Source organism: Nilaparvata lugens, chromosome 12 (assembly GCF_014356525.2).
Source record: "Nilaparvata lugens isolate BPH chromosome 12, ASM1435652v1, whole genome shotgun sequence".
Taxonomy (NCBI): domain Eukaryota; kingdom Metazoa; phylum Arthropoda; class Insecta; order Hemiptera; family Delphacidae; genus Nilaparvata; species Nilaparvata lugens.
Window position 1 is genome coordinate 625,440 of NC_052515.1, and position 13,923 is coordinate 639,362.

At 36.9% G+C, this 13,923-nt stretch overlaps 1 protein-coding gene across 8 annotated transcripts in view; it reads left to right on the forward strand.

The window, feature by feature from the left end:
* Window positions 1–13,923, forward strand: part of LOC111051590 (prothoracicostatic peptides) — a 276,122-nt gene that overhangs the window by 221,050 nt on the left and 41,149 nt on the right. For all 8 annotated transcript variants that reach the window (XM_039438592.1, XM_039438598.1, XM_039438595.1 and 5 more), the window contains one exon: window positions 12,236–12,652. In XM_039438592.1, the coding sequence (XP_039294526.1) occupies window positions 12,236–12,652 (417 nt within the window). The remainder of the gene's footprint in view (window positions 1–12,235; window positions 12,653–13,923) is intronic.

The following is a 13,923-nucleotide window of genomic DNA, read 5'->3' on the forward strand; positions in this document are numbered from 1 at the left end:
CCGCTAATAGGGGAGGGGCTTGTCTAGGTCAATGACAGACGTTCACCTTGAAAGGTCACAGCTTTCACTGTTACAGTATTCAGCCGTGGGTATAAACTACACCGATGCTCTTTACTTCAGTTTAATTTTTCCACAAATTAATAGAGGTATAACAACTGGAACCTGTATCTCGATTATCATTAAATTTATAGTTTGACAATATCTAGTATCTTTATTCAATCGCTTCGCTCGCCATATCCGTCTAGCCAGGGGGCTCCGCCCCCTGGACCCCGGCTGGATCGTCCGAAAATTGGATCAGCGGGCTTGCTCCGCTCACCTGCATTTTACATTTGAGCATGCTTAATTCCATCAGAAAGTCAAAGTACTGGGAAAACATAGAAAACTTGAGAAAAAGTTGGAAAAACGCTAATTTTGAGCGTATCATTGACGTTATTGCAAATTCCTTCTAACACAACATTATTACACCCTAGCTGAGCTTCTGTACTAAATTTGAACATTTTCTGTTCATTTGTTCTTGATAAAGCTGAGAAAATGCTGGAGAAATCTTTGAAACTTTTCCAAATCCGTACTTAGTGCGCCTCTAAAGTGCCAACTGAACATACCTACCAATTTGAACGTTTTTTGTCCGGTAGATTTTTAGATCTGCAGGTGAGTGAGTCAGTCAGTCAATCAGTGAGTGAGTGAGTGCCATTTCGCTTCTATTATATATAGATCAAACAGATGTCACAGCAATGACGACTATTATCAGATTATTTTATCCTAATGTCATCAAATTTCATGAACGAGAAAAATTGAACAAAACTCCAATTCCAGTGCTCATTTTGTTCCATAGTGAGGTCCAAGCTATAATAGATTAACTCTGGAGTTGCTATCCTTTTCTATCATTCGACCAAGTAGATAGCGCTATCCTTTTCTACTTCCGCAAAGTTGCCAGATCGTAATTTCTTGTCGAATAAAATGTAATTGAGAATTTTAAATAAATAAACGAACTATATTTTTTTGACAAATAAAATGTACTTGGTTATTTCAAACAAGAATGAACAGTTGATATTCCATCAGATATACCGGTATCAGCTATCCTCTATAGAAGGCAGTGGCAAGGCAGAGAATCGGCATCGCTGTTCTCCTATCTTTCTCCACTGACATTATAACGTGGACCTCACTATAGAAATACTACCAACTTAAAAGCAAGCAAACGGTCACACTAACTGCAATCAGAATATATTTTATCCGAATAAACCAGGGAATATTTTAAAATATTAAACCAGGAATATTATTAAATAAAAATATTAAATAAAAACCAGGGAATAATCCGAATATTTTCACCAGGGAAAATAGTGTAGGAGAATCCAATTTGAATGTTCACTTTGTTCTCTAAAATCTAAATGTTGGCATGTGATATCTGTAAACGACAGCAAAAGACCATGTTACACTAGCAGTATTTGATTAACATTGGTGTTGCTATCCTCGTCTATCATTCGACAACGCAGATAGCGGTATCCTTTTCTATCTGAAGTGGGATCCTCTTTATTCATGTCATTTATTCATAGATAATAGATATAATGCAGGTAAATACAACAGGCATTCGCCCAAAACTGCTTTAAACCTTAATTTGGAATAAAAACTTTAAACTATAGCATCCCTTAGAATTGTAGCCTACTCAACCAAATGCTGATATTTTCATGGGAATCTCAGTTTTCCAACTGTTAGGATCGGTTGCTCAAAAGCCGGTTGAATTTTAACCGTGATTAACTTTACAAGAACCAATCAGAGAAGGCGTTTTTGAAAAGACGGCTTCTCTGATTGGTTCTCGTGGAATTAATCACGGTTAAAATTTAACCGGCTTTTGTGCAACCGGCACTTAGAATAATTCAACCTATAGCTACTAACTTATCAATGCTTTTCATTCAGCCAATGGTCTCAGTTTGTAATGAATCTCACATGCAAACACACGTGAGGTCCACGTTATAATGGCAGTGGAGAAAGATGAGAGAACAGCGATGCCTATTCTCTGCCTTTCCACTGCGCCTTCTATAGAGGATAGCTGATACTGGTATATCTGAACTAGCCGTCAGGCTCGCTTCGCTCGCCATATCCGTCTAGGCTCCGCCCCCTGGACCCCCGACTAGATCGTCCAAGAATGAGATCAGCAGGCTCGCTTCGCTCGCCTGCATTTTTCATTTGAGCATTTTTATCATAAATGTTAGGACAATCCAGTCGGGGAACCAGACTAAACGTCTGGCTAAACGGATATGGCGAGCGAAGCGAGCCTGATGGCTAGTAATATAATATTCCCAGGATTGAAGTAGCAGTGCCCCAATCAATTTTTCCGCGATAAATGCATTTAAATCTTCAACTTGGTGCCAACCTAACAAAGTCAACTGAACTTAATGCCAACCTGACAAAATTTATTATTAATTTAGTTGCCATTTAACAACTGTTTCGAAGAGGTACTCTATCTAGATTATAGTTCTATAGTAACATATGATATGGAAATTTCAATTATAATTAAGAGATTGGGAGAAGAAGAATATACATGCTAAAAGACGAACTTTAAACCTTTAAAAACAACCCTTAGAGTTAAAATATTTCCAAAAGATTTCTTAGTGCGCCTCTAAAGGGCCAACTGAACATACCTACCAAATTTGAACGTTTTTGGTCCGGTAGATTTTTAGTTATGCGAGTGAGTGAGTGAGTGCCATTTCACTTTTATATATATAGATAGATAGATAATATTAACTGTTCATTCTTGTTTCAAATAAAATAATCATATTTTATTCATCGAGAAAATATGCTTTTTTTGGCTGAGGGTGATGCCCACAGGAACTCTAGGCTTGTGCGTAGGTGATGAGGTGGATGATAATGAGAGACTAATGGACCCACAGTTCAAGGTGGGTTCCGAACTACCGGGAAGCGATTTTACTACTCTTAAATAATAAGAAGAAAACAAAGATATTGTCAAATTTCACTAAAAACTTTAAAACAGAACCATGGTTTCACGTAGTTGACCAACGCATCATCAGCTGTACTGAGCTGTACTTTGTTTTCTTATTATGGAGAGATTTCACAACATCACCATCAATTCTACTAATTTTCTTAAATAATATTCAGAGGTGTTGGCTCAAGAGGTCTCCCTTCCAATGGGAAGACCAGGTGCATGATTCAATGATAAAATAATGATCAATTTCCATGATTGTGAATGATTATTTTGTTTATTGATTACATTTCTATATTGTTATGAAACGATCTGGCATCGTTTCGGAGCTTGGAAGGGGATACCGCTATCTGCTGTATCGAATGATAGACAAGGATAGCAACACGAATGTTAATCGAATACTGCCATTATTTATTTATTTATTTATTTATTTATTAGAACAGTCACAAACACGATATTTGGAAAAAGAAACAGGCAATTGCCCAAAACTTCTTCAATTCCTTGATTTTGGCATATAAATAGACCAAAGTGAGGTTAAGTTTAAAAATTTCTGTTTTCACCAAAGATTAACACTCAGAGAATGCGTATTCGAGATATGACTGATGAATTTTGAATTTCGAAGGGTTGATAAGAGCCGGAAATAACACTAAAACAATCCGAAAGTTTCAATAATATTAAAATAAACTTGAAAATTTTGAGCGGAAAAATTAAAACCTCTATCACTGCAACTATCAGCTGATTTTAACGTGAACCTCACTGTAGTGTGATGATGGGTTGTATTATTTGTAAATCATGATGGTCCGCAAAGGACTCTGTACTTTATAATAGATTGAAAATGATGGGAGAGATGTATTCGCAAAGCAAGGTGGTTCACTATGCCAGGTTTCTGGTCCATTCATATGGGCCTACATCAATGTACCTAGAATACACTGTGGGAGGCTTATAGCCCATTCATATACACCCATTTACCTAGGATTCTAGGTAAATTGATATACACTGAGCAAGCTGCGGTCCACTGGAAAGTGGTTATCAAACAGGTGGTTAGTTTGCGGTTTTAATAGAATATCCCAGTTTAATCCCAGTTTACTCTGACTGTGGTTTTGTCGAATAAACGGCGAAATAATTGAACGGCCGATTGCAATTCCAGTGTATGACTGCAGCTTTTCACTTCAAACTGACAGCTTTCCGTGTGAACAACAACATTAGATTCTCATTCAAGAAATACTGAACGTTTTAAGTTCAACTACTAGATTGAAATTCACTCCAATCTGTCAGAGTACCTCATAAGTAGCATCACTGGTTCCCCATTTAACCAATACTGAAAGTTTTAAGTTCAACTACTAGATTGAAATTCACTCCAATCTGTCAGAGTACCTCATAAGTGGCATCACTGGTTCCCCATTTAACCAATACTGAAAGTTTGAAGATTTTGGCTACAAAAGTTGAATTCACTGCAATTTGTCAGAGTACCTCATAAGTAACATTATTGGCTCTTCATTCAATCAATACTGAAAGTTTAGGAGTAAAACTACCGGAATGAAATTCACTCCATTCTGTCAGTGTACCTCATAAGTAACATCATTGGCTTCCCATTTAAACAATGCTGCCAGATTAAATTGTATCCAACTATAGCTCTCTGCAGGCATTTTACATTATTTGCGTCGACATCTGTTTCACAAATTATATAGGATTCGAAGTGGTGCTGATTCACTCATTTATTTGAGGTGTTGAATGGAAACTGTATAATATTATAGTCTAGTTAGGTCCATGTTGTAATGGCAGTATTTGACTAACATTAGTGTTGCTATCCTTGTCTATCATTCGCAAAACTGATAGCGCTATCCTTTTCTAGCTCCGCAACATAGCCAGATGGATTTTTAACATTGTAAGCATATAACCAAGTGAAAAAATATACAATCTCAGTCTATCTGAATCAAAATCCCATTTTTTACCATTTAAACATAGAAATAATTCCAGGATAGATCAACTTATAAATGTACAGATAAATGAAAAAAATTTTAACCAGCCTCATTTCGTGAAATTCCTAGGGGTTGCTCTGGATCAGCATCTCTCTTGGGATTTCTATACTGATCAGCTCTGTGGGAGGATTGCATCTGGAGTCTTTACACTCCGACAAATAAGAAGATTGAATGATACCAAACTCACAATGGCAGTCTACCACTCACTCATAATGTCACACATCCGCTATGCCATTATTGTGTGGGGTGGGTCGTGCCAGAATTTGGAGAGGGTGTTCAAGCTCCAAAAAAAGCTGTTAGAGCGATCAAAGGTATTATGCCTTTAGAGTCCTGTAGGAACCACTTTAAAGAATTAGGCATACTAACCGTTCCCTCTATTTATATCTATGAGGTGATTATGCATGTTAGAAGACGGACAATGACTAGAAATGCTGATTCGCATGGATACAATACTAGAAATAGAGGAGACTATGCTTCACTGTATCACAGAACAGCTCTTTTTTGAGAAAAAACCTACATATATGGGCCTTAAATTTATTAGAAAGCTTCCTACTCACTTGAAAAATTGTGAAGATGTCAATGTTTTTGAGAAGGGATTAAAAAGATTTTTGATGCATGGAGTATTCTATACCACAGAAGAGTTTGTGTGTAGAGAGGGTTCCTTTGTGTGATTGTTTTCTTCTTTTTTTGTAATACTGTATGTATTATAAATTTTTGACAATTCCTATACTCTGATTAGAGTCTCTGGGAAGCTTTAAAAAACAAACAAACAAACAAACAAATCATTCGATAAATAGATAGCGCTATCCTTTTCTGCCTTTGCAACGTTGCCAAATTGTTTTTATTATTTTACTTTATTCTATTTTATTTATCACATTCCACAATCACAATATCAAATTAATGATTGGGTGAGAATCAACAGGTTAAACCAAAAACTGTTTCTCTTCCTAATTTTGATTAAAATAGTCCAAAAGTTGAACAATGTATAAATATGATCAGCTAATTAAAATAATATTCAATACCAATTATGAAAATGTATTATCTAATAATTGAAAAATAAACTTCCTTGAGTAATAAAATATAATTGACTATTTCAAACCAGAATGAACAATTAATATTACATCAGATGTCATATATCCTCTATAGAAGGCAGTGGCAAGGTAGAAAATCGGCATTGCAGCTCTCCTATCTTCCTCTACTGCCATTATAACGTGAACCTCACTATAGCTCTCTGCAGGCAGTTTTTATTATTATTACCCTCCACATCTGTTTCACAGATAGGATTTTAAGTGATCATTTATTTATTGGAGCCGTTGAATGAAAACTATATTTACCTACTAATAACAACTGTGCTATTAGAATTTGACTGGATAGGATTTAGGAGCCGGTTTCCGAGCTCGGGACTTAGGTAAGTTCTGGACTTTAAACAGCTGGAGTCAGAAAATTGGCTTTCCGAAACGGGGCGTAGTCGTAGTCATAGTCACGTTCAAATTAAATTTTGAAAAACTATAGAATTGAACACAAAATAAAATAAAGAGAAAATAGCGTGAAGATTTAGCTATTTTGAATTATTTAGGAATGTTTCATTTCGTCAAGGAAAAGCGTTTCCTATCATAGAGATGAGAAAATAAAAATTTATTTTGCTGCAACTATTTACTGCGCCTAGGCCCCGTTTTGGAAAGCCAATTTTCTAATTACAGCTGTTTAGGCCCGCCGCAAAGTAGACTCACGCTAATCTACGAAAAGCAACCCACGCCGTGGGATGTTTTGTAAACCATTGCTATAGAATTATTCATAATCAATCAGCTCAGCCGACAAGTGGATTATTCATTGCATTTATTACATAGATGTCTGGAGAAGCCTAGCAATGGTTTACAAATAAGGATGTCAATCCCGGGATCCCGGGATCCCGAATCCCGGGATCCCGGTCCATTTTTGATACCTAACAATCCCGGGATTTTTCAGCGTCAATCACGGGATTTTCGGGATTGAAAACCTGAAATTGTGAATCATATTTTTCCAAAAACAATTCAATATGGAATTTATTTATGGTGATGAATATGAGTGTTTGACTAATTTATTTTACCGGCACAGTCTACAGTTGCATATACATAATAATGATTGTATACTGTAGCCTACTCTTTACTGGCTTAATAAAATTCGCATTATTAGTTCGCATAATTGGCAGAATGGCTGTTGTTTGGTTGTTATGCCTCTACGTTTGTTTCTGTTTACACAGCACCACAATTACCAGTCTAGACGGCGCAATATTTGCAATAGTGCTGATGGCATTTCCTTGAAATGCATTCCGAACTTTGAAAAGACTTCAGAAATCAGAAATAAAAAATCACGATTCACTCTCTGTCTAATTATTCCTCTCCTCTTCTCTTTCTCTATCATAAGTAGAATATCTAGTTGAAGTAAATATTATAGTTGGCTCTACGAAATTTCATTTAGTAGTGTAGTGGTTCAGCTTTCGCGTTGTTTGGTCGGTATGGCGTTACGGTCTTACAAAAAGTATTCTATTTTATTATAAATATTATTAATTCAAGTGATATTAATTCAATTTACAGTATTTTGACATAATTAAAGTGTGAGCCGTCCTGATGTAGGATAGAAATGCTTTTGTCTACATAAAAAAAGACTCTGATGAGTTATCTTGCTTTCCTCAGTTCTCACTATCATCTAGGATACAGCAAATTTAAGGTACGATACAACATGTAATAAAACAGTTACTCCTATAATCTTGAAAACATTTATAGAAATAGAATGTTCAATTTTAATATTATTCCTAAGTATATTTTTTATTTTAATAATAGCCTCTCCCTCTTTAATAGGCCCTTTTTCATCCCGGGATCAGTCCCGGGATTGACATCCCTATTTACAAAACATCCCACGGCGTGGGTTGCTTTTCGTGGATTAGCGTGGGTCTACTTTGCGGCGGGCCTTGAAGCCTAGTACCACAGAATTACAAGAGTATTATAGGAGCTTTCTCTGCTAGTACTTACCTAAATCCCGAGCTCGGAAACCGGCCCTAGATGTTTCTATGAACAGATTTAATCCAAAATATCAGCATAGTTTGAATGTTAAACATCGAGTACATATAGCAGACTGAAATTAGAATTTGACTGGATAGGGTTTTAGATGTTTCTATGAAAAGATTTATTTCAGAGCATCACTATTAGATGAATTGATACTGAATGAATAGACATCGACGATTACTGATAGTTTCTAGTGAATAGAGCCGTTAAAATGGAAACTAAAGCTGACTGTTATTATTTAGAATAGAATTTGGAATGTTTCTTTGAACAGCTTCACTTCGAAATATCAGCACATTAGTTGATTGAATATGATATACATTGCTGGTTTACGTTGAATGGTAAGCACAGATCATCGTTATCTATGAATATTGCCGACAGTTTAAAGTAGATCCCACCATATTTCATTCATCAGAGATGTGAATGGAGACTATAATATAGTGAAATACACATTTCAATGACAGTGGAGAAAGATGGGAGAACACGTTGCCGATTTTCTGCCTTTCCACTGCCCTCCATATCTGCTTTGTCGAATGCAAGGATAGCAACACCAATGTTGATCGAATACTGTCATTATAACGTGGACCACATCGAGTTTCTGCCTTTCCACTGCCCTCCATATCTGCTTTGTCGAATGCAAGGATAGCAACACCAATGTTGATCAAATAGTTCCATTATAACGTGGACCACATCGATTTCCTGCCTTTCCACTGCCCTCCATATCTGCTTTGTCGAATCATAGGCAAGGATAGCAACACCAATGTTGATCGAATACTGTCATTATAACGTGGACCACATCGATTTTCTGCCATTCCACTGGCCTCCATATCTGCTTTGTCGAATGCAAGGATAGCAACACCAATGTTGATCGAATACTGTCATTATAACGTGGACCACATCGATTTTCTGCCTTTCCACTGGCCTCCATATCTGCTTTGTCGAATGCAAGGATAGCAACACCAATGTTGATCGAATACTGTCATTATAACGTGGACCACATCGATTTTCTGCCTTTCCACTGGCCTCCATATCTGCTTTGTCGAATGCAAGGATAGCAACACCAATGTTGATCGAATACTGTCATTATAACGTGGACCACATCGATTTTCTGCCTATCCACTAGCCTCCATATCTGCTTTGTCGAATGCAAGGATAGCAACACCAATGTTGATCGAATACTGTCATTATAACGTGGACCACATCGATTTTCTGCCTTTCCACTGGCCTCCTTTGGTAGAGAGTTAGCGGGGAGGATATTTTTGATATTCTTTCCGAAGAATGGACATTGATATGTCCAAAGCTCCGCCAATTTATGTAGATGAATAACAATATAATTATTATCTATAATTATTATATTACAAATTGCTTTTTCATATCATATACAGTTCAATAATTATTTTCTTAGTCTATATTATGTAAATTCATCTATTATTTTGCTGTATTGTAAGCTATTGTATATAAGTGTATAAGCCAGTATATATTGTAATCTACATAAATAAAGTACTCAATCAATCAATCAAACCATATCTGCTTCGTCGAATGCAAGCATAGCAACACCAAAATGTTGATCGAATACTGTCATTATAACGTGGACCACATCGATTTTCTGCCTTTCCACTGGCCTCCATATCTGCTTTGTCGAATCATAGGCAAGGATAGCAACACCAATGTTGATCATATTATGACGTGGACCTCACGGTACCAAACTACATTATTATAGCACTCATATTCCTGGGAAACAGGGAAATTCCGACCGTCTAATAGTTGCCTGGCTTTCATTGATGATCATTTATCAATTATTGAGGGAATTCTGTGATGTGTAAGGGGAATTTAACGTTCCCAATATTCCTATTATGGGATAAACTCGAATAAGCAATGAGTATGGATCTCATTTTTTGGATTGCTTGTTGGATTCAGGGATTAATTTCAATGAATTTATCCATGAGCTAGCTCAGTTGTATTCAAAGGAACATTATTATACTATTTTCCAATGTTGGAGGATATTGAATGCTGGGATGGTGTTAAGATAGACGAATAATATTGGTATCTCGTGCTATCTTTTCTCTATGATATCAGGCGTACTGAGTAGCTTCATGCGATGAATTATTATCATAGCTGTTTGATGGTTTGATACATTACTATAGTGAGGTCCACGTTATAATGGCAGTGGAGAAAGATAGGGGAACAACGTTGCCAATTCTCTGCCTTGATGATACATTACTGTACTGAGGTCCACGTTATAATAGCAGTGGAGAAAGATAGAGGAACAGCGTTGCCAATTCACTGCCTTGATGATACATTACTGTACTGAGGTCCACGTTATAATAGCAGTGGAGAAAGATAGGGGAACAGCGTTGCCAATTCTCTGCCTTGATGATACATTACTGTACTGAGGTCCACGTTATAATAGCAGTGGAGAAAGATAGGGGAACAGCGTTGCCAATTCTCTGCCTTGATGATACATTACTGTACTGAGGTCCACGTTATAATAGCAGTGGAGAAAGATAGGGGAACAACGTTGCCAATTCTCTGCCTTGATCTATATATATAAAAGCGAAATGGCACTCACTCACTCACTGACTGACTCACTCACTCACTCGTAGAACTAAAAATCTACCGGACCAAAAACGTTCAAATTTGGTAGGTATGTTCAGTTGGCCCTTTACAGGCGCACTAAGAACGGATTTGGAAAAATTTCCATAGATACGCCCGAAATCTGCGTTTTTCCAGCGTTTTCTCATCTTTATCGAGAACAAATGACCAGAAAATGTTCAAATTTAGTACAGAAGCTCAGCTAGGGTGTAATAATGTTGTGTTAGAACGAATTTGCAATAACGTCAAAGATACGCCCAAAATCTACGTTTTTCCAGCCTTTTTTTCTTTTTGCTTTTTCTCAGATTTCTCGAGAACAAATGAACAGAAATTGTTCAAATTCAGTACAGAAGCTGAGCTAGGGTGTATTAATGTTGTGTTAGAGGGAGCTTGGAATAACTCCAAAGATACGCCCAAAATCAGCGTTTTTCCAACGTTTCTCTCAGCTTTTCTGCATTTTGCATTACTTTGACTTTCTGATGGAATGAAGCATGCTCAAATGAAAAATGCAGGCGAGCGTAGCGAGCCCGCTGATCTCATTTTTGGACGATCCAGTCGGGGGTCCAGGTGGCGGATCCCCCATGCTAGGCGGATATGGCGAGCGAAGCGAGCCTAACGGCTAGTTAATTATATTTCTACATTGTCAAAAACAGATTTGGAATCGTTGCGGAGCTAGAAAAGGATAGTCCTACCTGCTTTATCGAATGATAGACAAAGATAGCAATACCATTGCTAATCAAACACTGCTATTATAACTTGGACCTCACTATAGACTCTGTGGAGACTCTCTATGGATATACAGCCATGAATATCTCTTTGCACTATGGTGATATGAATTCATAAAACGTGAAATATTGGTATCTCATTGTATCTTTTCTCTGTGGTGTGAGGCTATTGAGTTATTCCATGAAATGATTTATCATAGTTGTTTGATGCTTTGCCACATTACTAGACTCTATGATGATATGAATGCTGGTAACAGATGAGTGCATTGATCATAAATTAAATACGAATTTGAATTTATTATGATCACAATACAAATTTCATTCACTTAGTTTTAATGTTAATTTTGGATTAAAATCTCATAAAAATTGTACACGTGAAATTCTAACCTTATCTTGGACTTTGTCACTTATAAATTTGGAAGAAAAATAGCACAAGGACTACCTTATTATTTTATCTTTCAATGTTATTACATTAGTGTCATTTGCATTTTAAATAAATAAATAAATAAATAAATCTCAGTCTCTAAAGGGCATGCATTTGAATCCAGAAAGTCAAGTTTCTTCGTTTAACGGTGAAGAACAATCAGAAAAACAAAACTGAAATTCATTTTTTTAATGAATGAATAATGAATTTATTGCCAAATACAAGGAATATTTTTACAAATAAAAAGAATCATTGGAATACGAAATAGTTTTTGGCGTGACTGGAAAAAGAAGCCTTGAGCTCCAGCCACGAGTTCTAAAAAATGATTTTATTGTTTCCATATACAGTCATGTTTTGGATTTTTCTAATTCAAATTGATAATTCTTTACAGCCAGAGTGGATTGAAAATGCTATGACAGTTTACTTGGATATAATCATCGTGGAAATTTATGTATGGAGGTTATAATATTTATTACCTACGAGAAATTAATCAAATTTGTAGTACAATCGGAATCTTAACAAACGTTTTCCTTTGCTTCCAGGTTCAATCATCGCTACCACAAACTTTTGAAGAGGATGAAGAAGAGAAAAGAGCCTGGAGAGATCTGCAATCATCCTGGGGCAAGAGAGGTTGGCAGGACATGCCCTCCTCAGGATGGGGCAAGCGTGGATGGCAAGATATGCCTTCTTCAGGATGGGGTAAGAGAGGTTGGCAAGATATGCCCTCTTCAGGATGGGGCAAACGAGGATGGCAGGACATGCCCTCCTCAGGATGGGGCAAGCGTGGTTGGCAGGATATGCCTTCTTCAGGATGGGGCAAGCGAGGTTGGCAGGATATGCCCTCTTCAGGATGGGGCAAACGGGGATGGCAGGACATGCCCTCTTCAGGATGGGGCAAAAGAGGATGGAAAGACATGCCTTCTTCAGGATGGGGCAAGAGAGGATGGCAAGATCTTCAGGTAAGTCCTCCATAAAAAATCAAATTTATATGTTTCCAAACCCAACCTTAATAATCCTCATAATCCATGAATTTTCAAAATCACTACCAGTTTGAGAATGTCAAGTTGACAGTATCAAGTGTTTTTTTTTTTTTTTCATTAAATATGGATATTTATCACAAATTCACCTTCACAACCGCATAGAAAGTTAAACGCCTGAATATTAGTATCAGTCGAAATGAATTGAATATAGCGAGATATATTTTTTCGCCACACTGCACAGAAAGCAGCTGTTTTCCAGTCCCTACGTAGATCTGAAAGACCTTGTTTGCAGACGACTCTCGTCTGACGTCGGAAAAGGCTTTCTTTCCGGCCTAGACCGGAAAACGTACTCTTTCTAGCCGCTAAAATGGAAGTCCGTAGTTAATAAGTCATCCGCTAGATCGGGCGAGTGTCCACCTTCTTCATCAGCTGAAGTCGCCATGATTTCAGTTCGAATCTCTAATCAGACTAATTCAGCACATGATATTCCAAGTGAAATTTTAAAAAAACTGAAATCCTGACTGCAAATCTTCTACCACTGAAATCAAGAGATAGGTACGATAACTTAACGAGTATTCTTTATTTATTTTGTCAGCAATACCTGTAGTGTGGCGAAAAATATCGTTCGCACCACGGGCAAAAATGTTTTTCCGGCTCTCAATCTTATCTAGTCCTCGGCCTACGGCCTCGGACTTGAAAACCGATTTCGAGCCGGAAAAATCTCATTTTCTGCTCTAGGTGCGAAATATACTATTTACTACTTTCCTTTCTACCTTTCTTAGTGGGCCTACTTTCTGAATTTGTGTCTACTCCCATTCTCCCTTTCTCTCTAAGTTTGAATTTTTCAAAAATTCATCTTCAGATCTTGCAGATCTTTTGCAAAACTCATGGGAACCATTTAATTAGAATCCCATTCAATGCAATCTCACAGTATAATGATTCACATTTTCAACGCAATCATTGATCATTCCCTGTAATACAAAGCCATGATTCTATATTCTATAGCTTCCATTCATTCCATTCTCAAATAATCATTAACAGTTTCGTAGAATACAAAGCGGACAAATCATCCTTGATTTGATAGCTCTTCTCCACTGTATCATCACTTTGAGACCTTCCTGAAAAACACAATCTTCAAGTTATTTGAATAAACCTCATGATTCTGAGGCGATCGTTCCACCAAATCTTCAAATGTTGGGATTTCATTGAAAGAAATATTATTTCAAGTTTGATAACTCTCGTCCACAGAT